This window comes from Labrus mixtus, chromosome 17 (assembly GCF_963584025.1).
Source record: "Labrus mixtus chromosome 17, fLabMix1.1, whole genome shotgun sequence".
NCBI lineage: Eukaryota > Metazoa > Chordata > Actinopteri > Labriformes > Labridae > Labrus > Labrus mixtus.
The window spans coordinates 18,582,385-18,594,533 of NC_083628.1; the positions used below are offsets into that span (position 1 = coordinate 18,582,385).

Here is a 12,149-nt window from a genome sequence, read left to right on the forward strand (position 1 = left end):
ATGGGTCTGTAAACCTTTCTGTGTTCTAACCTCTCTCCATTTTTCAAAATCATCTCCAATATTGATCCTAGTTTGAGCACGTTTCTGCTCGTGGAGCTTATTAGAAACATGCAGAGGCTTTTTAGGTCGAGTACAATCACTTCTATCTGAACCACTTCTCTTGCCCGCTTCCATCACTGCAACACCTGTTGACCTGATAACTGCTCTCATATCTGACAAACCGAGGGGTGTCCAAAACGGCCGTGTGGGGGTGTCTTAAAAGCGCCTACCTTCTCTGGTCCAAACAAATCCAGATCATTCAGGACCAGAATCTAAAGTTAGAAGGAGGACATACTGGCTGCTGCATTGTTGTCAGAGAAGTCAGCACTTCAACATAACATGTTTCCTTAATGTCTGATCATATAGTAAACTCACTTTATCGTTTCACTCACTACACATCTCACTGATTGGAACTTTAAATACAGAAGTACGACAAAGACTCACCTTTATTGGCAAAAACAAAACTCTGTGTCCTTGATAGAAAGCAGCATTAGACAGTGATTTATTTTATTTGTGTAAAAAGGCACATTTAAAGGAGACTAAACAACAGAAAAAGTTCCTTCCAATCAAACATAAACAACAAGCTACTGTTAGCATCCTGCTACATGAACTCAAAGCTGCGAGTTTAAAAAAAAGAGAAAAAGTTGGCAATCATTTAGTAATAAAACAAACAGGAATCAACAAACGTGAAGCAATGATTTCTTTTTTTAAACTAAAATACAAAATAATAAAATCTCATGTGATCCACTGACGGTCTGGACTGTGTCCCAGCTGCAAACTGAGTCAATGGTTTAAAGATTTAACGTAACCTGAATGTGCGGGATGATGCACAACTTCAGTCTTTATAAAGGTTGAATGTGGCCTGCATACTTAAAAAAAAAAAACACACACAGTATAGCAATAATTAAAGCAACTAGGCGAGGAGTGGAGCGTTATTTTATCTGGTTAATTATTTATAAAGGTTTTTTTTTTGTTTGGTTTCAAAGGTTCAGCATTAAAGGCAGGGTTGGTCATTTTTGAAAACTAGCATGATTTTGAAAGTAGCATTCTAGTGCACGCAAGAGGTAGAGAGCAAGCAGGGAGACAGGGAGGCTTGTGATTGGTTCATCAGATTGGTACCTCGTGGCAGACATTGGTTGAAGTTTTCACAGACTTACAACTGATACAGATGATGGATTTTCTTTGTTCCCTTTTCAGAGAACATGAGTTATTAATTTCTGTCAGGATCTAAAGATAATTTTAACCAGAATCTTAAAAAGTGGATCTGGAGGAAATTACCAACCCTGACTTTAATGTTTAAACTTAATGTTGTTATTTTAACTTTGAGCTGCTCTGTGTTTGAAAAGTGTTCTTTCAATCTTTCTTCTGTCTCACAAACAGATTTTTTGAAATTGTAAAGATTCATTAAATATCTGATTAACCATGAAGCCTTATAGCTGTGTGTTTATAAACTCACACACTGCATGGCTTCTTCTCGCCGTCAGGTAGTGTTGTAGTCAAGACCACAGTAACCGAGACCAAGACATACCCGAAACCAGAGTGCTCCAAGACCGAGACCAAGACATTTAGGGATCGAGACCGAGTCAAGACCAAGACCAAGACCATAAATATCACAGAAAAATCATCATCTTGTGTGCAGTGGGCGTGTCAGTCTTTGAAAACCGGAGGATAAAACGCAAATTATGAATCTCTTGACGTTCATTCTCTTCTAATCACAGTAATGACGTGGAGAAATAGCCGATCAGTGGTGGTCTTGATTTAAAATCCAGAGTCCGCCCAGTCTGATACCGAGACAAGACCGAGTCAAAATGCTTTTGATTACAAGACCAGACCTTCAAAAAGTGGTCTGGAGAACGCTCTTGAGTCCAAGACTAATTTCATGTACTACAACACTACCGTCAGCATCGGGAGACTCTTCAATCTGAAGTTAAAGACGGCGAAATAAAAAAGAATATCAATTCAGAGGAATAAAGAACGGCCAACATTTTGTGTATTTCTTTGTCTGGTGCTTTCCGGCTCTTCCACAATTTGAATTTTATGCAGATTAAAATACGTTCAGGTATCTTTTATTTTCCAGAACTTCTTCATTTTGTGAAAAGGTGGGAGGGAATCTGTGCAGCTTCCAGTTCACAGAAAACAACCGGGACACAAGCCAAGACGTCTGAGCAACGAAAGAGAACAAAATGTTTCCACACGTGTGTTAAGGTTTTTCAGATTAATGTCCATGATGAGTAATAATCTTTAAACGAGGACGATCGGCTGACTGGTCTCTCAGTGAAATCCTGCCGACTCGTTGGATCTTAGTCGCTTGTTTGGTTTTTCAGAGGACGGATGAGGAGCTACGAGAAAACCTCACTGTCCAATCAGCTGGTTCCTCCTCCTCCCAGTATGAGACACAAACTGGGACCGTCAGCCTCACATAGTCCTGGGGGGCAGCTGCTGTTTGTAGAGACCGGCGAGAGCTTTGGCGGCGCTCTGGATCATGTAACGCTGGCTCATCCCCGTCATCGCCTGGTGCCAGTCCGTCCTGTTGATGTTGGGAACGCAGCGCTCCAAAACCTCGCCCACCGTCACGATCAGACCCGACCAGCGCAGGCTGTAATCAGGGGGGGTCAAGGACTGGGCCTGAAGGGAGGGGGGTTTACAAGAGAGTGTGAGGAGAAATCTTCATCTTCTGAATTCAAACATGTCCCCCACAGCAGGTGGACTGGGTCTAAATGTGTCACCTGTACCAGTTTGTACCTGTTGGATGTGATCCAGAGCCACAGGAGTCGCCTGAGTGAAGACCTCGATGCGGATGTTGTGACCCGGGTCCTCCAGGATCAGACAGCCCAAATCGAACCACCTGCAGGGAGGAGAAAACAGAGTCTGTAAAATGATGTGCACACCCTACACACGCCTTTCTAAACATCTATCAATACCCACTATAGATGGACAAGAGACATGAACCGGACTTTGGAGTCACATGGACCCGGATCCAGGCCCGGGTCCTTGATGTGAAACCTCCCTAAGGCTTAGTAAACATGGAGTTTTAGAAAAATAAACTCTGTTAAAAATAGAAGGAAAGGAGTTTGGGTTGTGTGTGTGTGTGTGTGTGTGTGTGTGTGTGTGTGTGTGTGTGTGTGTGTGTGTGTGTGTGTGTGTGTGTGTGTGTGTGTGTGTGTGTGTGAGAGTTCTGGTGTCTCTCAGTTTTGTTTTGTTTTTCTTCTTACTTGTCAGGAAACAGCTCAGCGATGAAGTTTTCCAGAGAGACCACCGGCTGCTTCTCGTGGATCACACCGGCCCGACGCAGGCTGTCAATGCGCTCCTGAGCCCCCTGAACACACACACACACACACACACACACACACACGTATAAAACACACACTCAGCTTGTACGTGACTGAAATAGAAATCACTAACTCAGGGAAGGTTCTCCTTCAGACACGTTTTGAAGAAAGGAGAAACTCAGTCATGACTTGCAGATGTATCAGAATGCTAATTTAGCATCTAGTTAGCATCATAATGTCTGTTGATACTGAGCAGACAGATGCTGCATTCATGTGGTGACGTACAAATCGGAAAAACGAGTTTCCGAGTTGTAGAATGCACATGAACATTTTGCTCAAGTCGGAACAACAAACTCAGAAAAAAAATGAGGTGCCTGACTTCCCGACTTGACGTCAGAATCGTCATCACGAGGGGCAAAATATGTTTTGTTAACGTACTTTTAATTAATTCAGGTATTGCACATCAACTTTTTGCTCAAATATAACTTTTAACAGTGACATTTCACTGATCTTCTTCTTCGTACCATCAACGCTGTTTTTTGTGCTGACATTCCGACTTTCCGAACTGAAATCACGTGAACACACCGAAGTCGAAAGAACGACTTCCAAACTCGGAAACTTGGACCACCTGAGCAGCACCTGAATGCAGCAAGAGAGGTACAGGGGCCCCACATGGCCGTGTGTGAATAAAGCGAGTAAATCACAAGGAAACGTTCCCTTTCTTTGTAGCCCATACCGCTGAGTTCAACCAGAGAAATCTGCTGTCGTTACCAGAGGCATATATCGTCTGGGCGCTGAGATTGTCCGCAGTTGTGGGTGTGTCTCTGATTCGGTCCTATCAGGAGGGAGATCATGAAGAAGGCTTTGTCTGCGTACAGCTTTCATCCTGAAGGAGAGGACGTCTGATCATTCGTCTTAGTGGCATCCCAGAAACAATTCATAACATGAGTCTGGAACCTCTCAGGTCAGTTTAAACCCGAAGGACCGTTAGAGAATATTTAAATCACAAGGCGTGTCTGGTTCACAGGATTCATGTGTCTCTTATTCAGAGAGGAGCGCTGTAGTTTCCAGTTCTTAATGATCATTTGATGCAGATTATTTGACATAAAAACAAACTACCTGCTTTCTGATAATACACACATTAAAGGTGTTCAGTATTCAGACACACACCTATCTGGGTGAAACTCTTTTTATTGAGGTGTCTGTTCGGCTCTTCTTTGTCTGGAGTGAGGAAATTAACAAGTCATATATTGTCCAAGCGGTCGTCCTTGAAGCTTCCTCTCCTGTAAAAAAACATCTGAATGAGGCATAAATCTCATCCTTTGTGTTTCTCATTGTCCACTAAATGTTCCAGAAACTTCCCCTCGCCTGTGAAAGCTCCGCACACAGCAGCTGCGTCAGGAGGGACGACTCCTGAGGACAAACAGAGCGAGGGGTCTTTTTTTTTTACTTTACCCCCTGATTCTGCTTCATATAACCGCAGTGCTGCTGTGACAGAGACACAGGGAGGCACAACACCCTCCCTGCAAACAAACTGAGCCTTAGGGCGCACGCACATGGGCAAAGACACTCCATACCGTGCTGAAGCACAACCCCCCCGACCCCCCCCCCCCCCGCTGGTCTGCACTCACAGTTTCCAAACGACTCCACCAGAAACCACTGCCTTCAAAATCCAAACATCAGTCTGACATTCTCTCGTTTACTGACGTGATGGCGAGCCATTTAACTTGTAATGCACGGGTAAATGAGCTAGCATTACACTGAAGACGTTCTCAATCTTTTGTTCAGATCTTCACGCCTCGTTTCCACTTGCGTACGTGACTGCTGTCCGCAAATCCTTTTACACGGATGATGCCTCCTAGTGTCCAATGTAAGGAAGTGCATTTCCTTACCGCCCGATAGACACCTGCTAGATGCTACTTGTAGCCAGCAAGGCTAATGTTGTCTGTTTTAGCAAAGTTAGCTCACTGTAAGCGCTAGCTCGTTAGCTGCCTGTTAGCTCGTTAGCTGCCCGTTAGCTCGTTAGCAACCTGTTGGCTCCTTAGCAGTCTGTTAGCTCGTAAGCAGCCTGTTAGCTCATTAGCTGCCTGTTAGCTCGTAAGCAGCCTGTTAGCTCATTAGCTGCCTGTTAGCTCCTTAGCTGCCTGTTAGCTCGTAAGCAGCCTGTTAGCTCGTAAGCAGTCTGTTAGCTCGTTAGCTGCCTGTAAGCTCGTTAGCTGCCTGTTAGCTCGTTAGCTGCCCGTTAGCTCGTTAGCAACCTGTTGGCTCCATAGCAGTCTGTTAGCTCGTAAGCAGCCTGTTAGCTCATTAGCTGCCTGTTAGCTCGTAAGCAGCCTGTTAGCTCGTTAGCTGCCTGTAAGCTCCTTAGCAGCCTGTTAGCTCCTTAGCAGTCTGTTAGCTCGTAAGCAGCCTGTTAGCTCCTTAGCTGCCTGTTAGCTAAGCTGGCAGACGCTATACGTTCTCTCGGAAATCCACGGCACAAATTCAATTTTTTCACGTACTTTGCGCACATTCTTCCAGTCCAAAATATTACATCGTATATCACAGAGATTCCCAAAGGAATGAATGCACTTCCTGTTAGCTTGCGGGCATACACATACGTGAGCGTAACCGAGGCGGAGGAGTATGAAACAGAAGTTTGATGTTTTGTAAAAGTTTGTCTACAGACCTTCTTCTCCGCCTGTGACTTTGATAGAGTAAATGTAAAGATCCTGTAAGAGAAGCGGCGGTGAACTGACCTTGACTCCGGCGGCGTATCCCACAGGCTGGGGGGCGATGTTGGACTGACCGGGCTCTCCGGTCACCATGGCCATCCCAAACACCTCCTGGAAGGCGTCTCTGACCGCCGCTACGATCATCTCTTTATCTGAGGTCACCACGATGTCCACGTCTCCTCCGGACCCTGCAGAGAAACAGCACAGACACTTTAACCTCAGACGTCGGACCCATTTTATACAATCATTCATTTGGACCCCCCCCCCACTTTTACCGTCTCAAAAAACCCAAATCTGTCTCTTGACTGTGCTCCATTTTCAGAGCACTGCGCTGTGCCTGAACTCGTTGAGCACGTCATTTCTCAGGTGGTTTCGCTCTCTCTTGGAGTCCTTGCTGAACTTATTTTTATTTATGTGGAGAGTCAAGCAGAGTCAAAGCCATAAAACAGCTTAGACGCCTCACATGCAGGTGTTTGTCTAGTCGTACTAATAACTAAGATAAATTTAGTTGAATGTAAAAATCCTGCAGTTCCTCGAGTGTCCACTAGAGGCTGGCTGCAGCAGCACAGGAAGTCACATACACACCCATTCTAAAAAGTCTGTTTTTACAGCAGAGATTAACATGTTTACAGCCTGGTTCAAAAAAACAAACAGGTCTGATTAGCTCATGTCTCGATCGACACACACTGTACGGGAGGTGAATGTTTTGATGACTCATCAGTTTTGATTTGATGAAGGATAAGAGTTATTCACAATAAGGCGTGTAGCTGACCTGATTGACAGGTGGGCGCGGTGTAACGGTTTGTCAGGAGGTTTAAAACCCTCCTCAGCTCTCAGGCTTTGCCCTAATATTCAAAGTGTATAGTTTGAATGCTTCAGAAAGCAGGAAGTAACATCTACAGTGTTAAAAACTTTCTGGTGTTCTAACAGATGGAACCCTGCGATCCCCCATACTGATGCCTTGAAGGGATTTGAGTCCCTTCAAGGCATCAGTCTACGCTACATCTGTACCTTCCTCTCTCTCAACTACATGCACCACTCTGTACATATACACTCATGATGGACACACACACACACACACACACACACACACACACACACACACACACACACACACACACACACACACACACACACACACACACACACACACAACACACAACACACACACACACACACACACACACACACACACACGATCGTTGTGATGTAGTGAGACATAAAGCAGGATAATGCAAAACAACATCAATCTCCCAATCTACTGCAGTCTGACTCACGCATGTAGGGGGCCATGCCGGGGTCCAGCGTGGTGATCATGGACTCCACTGAGTGTTTGGTTTTGTCCAGGACCGACTTCACGACGTGGTTACCTGCGACCCCCTGAGAGAAGAGACAGGAAGCGTGCTAAAGTTAGCTACTGGGTCAATAAAGCTGCAGCCACCACTTTATAAATCAATGGAGAGAAAGACTGTAGCAGGTGGCGGCTCATTGAGTTATTAAATATGTAATGAAGGTGTTTTAAAGCTTCAGAAATAAAGTGTTTTTTTTCTCTGTTGGTGCGTCACCTTGAAGAAGCCCCAGATTCCTCCTCCTGCGTTGGCGTCTGCAGATGCTCGGGGATCTTCCTGCTCCTCTGGGAACGTGATGGGAGATCCAGCTTCTATCCCTCCTGTCATGACAGGCTGCTGAACGAGGGGGTTTGAAACAACACCTGGAAGATATGATGAGACAGGTTAGGAGGGTCAGAGGGGGAGTGTTCATACATACATTTAAAAACAGGTTTAAACCACTTGAGCCCGTCCCTCTGACTAAAGTGAGCTACAGAAGGAGACCGGTCTTTCTTACCTGGCATGGCGGTCGGACTGGAGAACGTCGGCATCAGCGGCGTCTGTGGGGTCCGCCCAGCGTGCCCCCGTGTGATGTCATATCCTGCACTCATGGAGAAGCCCGACATCATCTGGCCCACAGGGGGGGGCGACATGCCGGTGGCCATGAGGGGAGGAGGTCCGAAGGAGGAGGCCAGAGGAGGCACAGAGGGGGAGGCGGGAAAAGGAGAGCTGCTGGTGAACGGGGAGGAGAGTGAGGAGGGAGGGGGGAAGTGGGAGAGGGGAGGGCTGCTGAATGCTGAGAGGGAGGGGCCAGGGGGGAGAGGGCTGCTGAATGCTGAGAGGGAGGGGCCAGGGGGGAGGGAGGGCATGGCGGGGGAGGCGGAGGAGGAGATGGAGCTGGTGACAGGGAGGGATGGAGGACTGGACAGACCTGAAACAGAAAAAAAAACCATTTTAAATAAACAGAAATGGTAAAGGGACTTGAGCTTGTGTAGAACTTTCCTGACCTCAAATAGTCCTGACCCCACAGAGACCTGACTGAAGAGTCCTGACCCCACAGAGACCTGACCTCATGGAGTCCTCACCTCACCGAGTCCTGACCTCACAGAGTCCTGACATCATAGAGTCCTGACCTCATAGAGTCCGGACATTATAGAGTCCTGACCTCATAGAGTCCGGACATTATAGAGTCCTGACCTCAGAGTCCGGACATTATAGAGTCCTGACCTCAAAGTCCGGACATTATAGAGTCCGGACATTATAGAGTCCTGACCTCATAGAGTCCGGACATTATAGAGTCCTGACCTCACCGAGTCCTAACCTCACAGAGTCCTGACCTCATAGAGTCCTGACCTCATAGAGTCCGGACATTATAGAGTCCGGACATTATAGAGTCCTGACCTCAGAGTCCGGACATTATAGAGTCCTGACCTCATAAAGTCCGGACATTATAGAGTCCTGACCTCATAAAGTCTGGACATTATAGAGTCCTGACCTCATAAAGTCCGGACATTATAGAGTCCTGACCTCTCCGAGTCCTGACCTCATAGAGTCCGGACATTATAGAGTCCTGACCTCACCGAGTCCTGACCTCATAAAGTCCGGACATTATAGAGTCCTGACCTCACAGAGTCCTGATCTCACAGAGTCCTGACCTCATAGAGTCCTGATCTCACAGAGTCCTGACCTCATAGAGTCCTGACCTCACAGAGTCCTGACCTCACAGAGTCCTGACCTCACAGAGTCCTGACCTCACAGGGTACTGACTGAAGTGTCTTGACGTCATAGAGTCCTGATCTCCTTTCCTACCTGCGGACATGGGGGGGCTGCTGACTGCAGCACCCTCAGAGGGAGGAGGTGAAGGGCTCCCAGGAGGCGTAGTCTCAATTCCACTCTCTTCCATCATCTTCCTGGATTTATTTCTTCACTTTAACCCAGAACAAATCTGAAAAAGAAAAACATATTAAGATCAATCAGGATGTGCTGCAGGCGAATGCTTTTCTGTTTCATCACGTTATCTGTCAAAACAGCTGAAGATGAAGGGGAAGAAGAGGTTCAGCGGGGGGTTAGAGATTATTCAATCCTCCACAGCAGGTCAATCCAGCCCGGAGGAAATGTCAAAATGTTCAACACTTCTCAAAACCACTGGCTTTAAAACCGTCTACCTTCTCTGGTCCAAACAAATCCAGAGCATTCAGGACCAGAATCTAAAGTTAGAAGGAGGACATACTGGCTGCTGCATTGTTGTCAGAGAAGCCAGCACTTCAACATAACATGTTTCCTTAATGTCTGATCATATAGTGAGGTCACTTTATCATTTCACTCACTACACATCTCACTGACTGATCCTTTCATAAACAAACAACAGACTGATTATCACTGCTCGCTTCTTTCACTCACAGTTCTGTATGAATGAAACCTTAAACTCGACATGTGACTCTAATAAACACAGCTTTCATTCACGCTTCTTTATTACGTTCAAATGTTCTAGTTTGAGGTGAGGTTAGCTCACCTGAGTCCTGTACACGTGTACAAACACACCGAGCTCGAGACCAACTAAAACGTGAATATTAAAAAAGTGACATCTTCTTCTTCATCTCATCTTTCAGAATATGCATCTGACCGGGAATAATAAAAGTCCCTGCGTTCATAATGAGAATAAACATAGCATCGCTACTCACCTGCTAGCTGGACTAGCTCTGGACAGACCACCGACGCTCTTTGATGACGTCATCTGTTGCCACGTCTGCTCAACTGTCGTCACTCACTCCTCCCATTACCGGGAGAGACCGGACAGACCGTTAAAGTTACACAATTCATCATCAGTCACCATAGAAACACAAATTCAATAAACAAATTAATGATAACTTAATAAAATGATAATATTTGGCGTTTTGTGATACTAGCTGCTGTGATTGTTCGATGTTTTATTGAGCTAATCTAATCCTGATGGTGTGGAGTTGGCCTGTTGCTATGGAGACCCCCTCCCGAGTCCAACTGCTACAACTATTAATATTAGTATTTATTTATTTATTTATTTATTATAAATATTAAGTGAATCTTAGAGCAACAACTAGCCTATTAATATCAGGCGTACATGTTTTATTATTATTATAAATATTAAAGTGAATCTAAGAGCTGCTCAACTTCAACCTATGTCTGTGTAAGGTTCTCAGTCATCAAAGGTGCTGCTTGTCAACAGGCAAGGCATGCGACTACTTGGGGCCCTAGACCAGTAGGGGGGCCCCTGAGGGCTCACCAACTTAAACCAAAGCAGTGGCCCAAACTTTGTCAATTTTGCATTGACAGTGGGAAACCTCCTTGAGGGGCCCCATCTCACTCACTCTGGTTGCCCTAATACGCATTCAATGAGGCTATTGCTGAGAAAACCAAAGTTTGTCACTGACAGTAAACAAAGAACAATGAAGAGGAATTATCTGTGTATAGGAGAGAAAAAAGAAACAGGAAAAACGAGGAAGAGGGGTTAGCGTTGTTGGGACACAGGAAGATGAACGCTGGTTGGAGGGGCCCCCAAATGATTTCTGCCTATGGCTCCACCAGACTCTAGAATCGCCACTGCATCCAGGTCATGGTAAATACGAAGCTGGATCCAAAGGCAACTGGACTTGTTTTAAGTTTAGTGTTAGGGAAGCTTGATCCAAAGTCCAGTTGACTTTGGCTCAAGCTTCAAATTCAACCTCTATGATGAAAATGATCAGTCCTCCCCATTTCATCATCATTACCATTCCTAATGTAAATATTAGACTGACCACAATGGAGGGGTACCAAACCCTTTAGGATGATCCATGGAGATGCATCAGTCTGTTACACTTTAAGAGGAGAAGAGGCCAGATTCCTGAAACCTCCCTCATATTCAAATGAAACATCTCAAGTTGATCCAAGCCAGTTAAACCTGCAGAACATGGGAACAATGAGGCTCACAGATGCAGCATTTTCCAAATTAAATCTGTTTATTTTTATGTTGAAAACAAAGTAAGTTCTTCAAATGAAACAAAACTTGACATAAAAATGATCTACCTACCGACCCAAAATAAATACAATAAATAAATTGGGCACATGTCAGATATCATAGGCCCTCCTTTCGTGACAGCCCAATGATGCTTTTGACTTTATCACTCCACAAACTCAAGCCACTGCCTCCCAATCACAGCAGCTAAGTTTTGTTTATATCCTACATTTCATTTTAAGCATACAAGTTCTTCACTAAAGACATGACATGAGGGGGCTCGGCTGGCTACAACATACAAGTCATTTGAATTCTCCCCAAATACTGGGGAGAGGCTGAACTTGCAGCTTGGGGCCCCCCTAGTGGCTGCAGGGGGGCCTATGCATCCGCACAGAAACGGCTCTGATGTTTATGATGATGATGTGATGCTGCTCTCTTGAACTCAATGTTTCAATTACCAGCTTATATAAATTAAACTCAACAAAACACAACAAGAATTTAATTGGTTTTAAACATTTTATTACATTTTTTTTTTAATTAGCTTATTTCCACTTAAAAACCCATCACAGTGTCTGCCTTAAATCTTTAATTTAATTCAGCATAAACATCATCAAAGGATTGTTCAGTTTTTTTAAGGCTCTAATGTGAAAAACAAGACAATTTATTTATACACAAAATATAACCCATGAGTAAATAAGTATATTTTAGACATAACTTTTATTTGATACAAAATGTCCAAAACAAGTCTGAGTTCACATAAATATATTTTCTTTTAATAAGGATTTATGTTTACAGCAGTGTTAACACGTCTACAGTAAGTTCTTACTTTTCC

At 44.8% G+C, this 12,149-nt stretch overlaps 1 protein-coding gene and 1 long non-coding RNA gene across 5 annotated transcripts; one reads left to right on the forward strand and one right to left on the reverse strand.

Annotated features, from left to right (window-relative positions):
* Nucleotides 1-467: 467 nt before the first annotated feature.
* On the reverse strand, nucleotides 468-10,110 carry prrc1 (proline-rich coiled-coil 1). Of its 3 annotated transcripts, XR_009676281.1 has the most exons (10): nucleotides 9,863-9,997; nucleotides 9,160-9,295; nucleotides 7,868-8,281; nucleotides 7,588-7,733; nucleotides 7,300-7,402; nucleotides 6,047-6,210; nucleotides 3,252-3,355; nucleotides 2,782-2,884; nucleotides 1,568-2,664; nucleotides 468-1,506 (listed from the first exon to the last, which is right to left on the reverse strand). XR_009676281.1 is itself a non-coding variant. In XM_061060994.1 (9 exons), the coding sequence occupies exons 2-9, from the start codon at nucleotides 9,254-9,256 to the stop codon at nucleotides 2,455-2,457; spliced, it is 1,341 nt and encodes a 446-aa protein (XP_060916977.1). In that variant the 5' UTR covers nucleotides 9,257-9,295; nucleotides 10,032-10,110; the 3' UTR covers nucleotides 468-2,454. The 3 variants fall into 3 exon arrangements, 2 of the variants coding, with proteins under 2 accessions (XP_060916977.1, XP_060916976.1); XM_061060994.1 differs by lacking the exon at nucleotides 9,863-9,997 and adding an exon at nucleotides 10,032-10,110 and having other exon boundaries at nucleotides 468-2,664; XM_061060993.1 differs by having other exon boundaries at nucleotides 468-2,664.
* On the forward strand, nucleotides 5,187-5,729 carry LOC132991961 (uncharacterized). 2 transcript variants are annotated; one of them, XR_009676283.1, is made up of 3 exons: nucleotides 5,187-5,291; nucleotides 5,471-5,557; nucleotides 5,642-5,729. It is a non-coding gene; the product is annotated as an uncharacterized LOC132991961 (long non-coding RNA). The 2 variants fall into 2 exon arrangements; XR_009676282.1 differs by having other exon boundaries at nucleotides 5,471-5,538.
* Nucleotides 10,111-12,149: the final 2,039 nt, after the last annotated feature.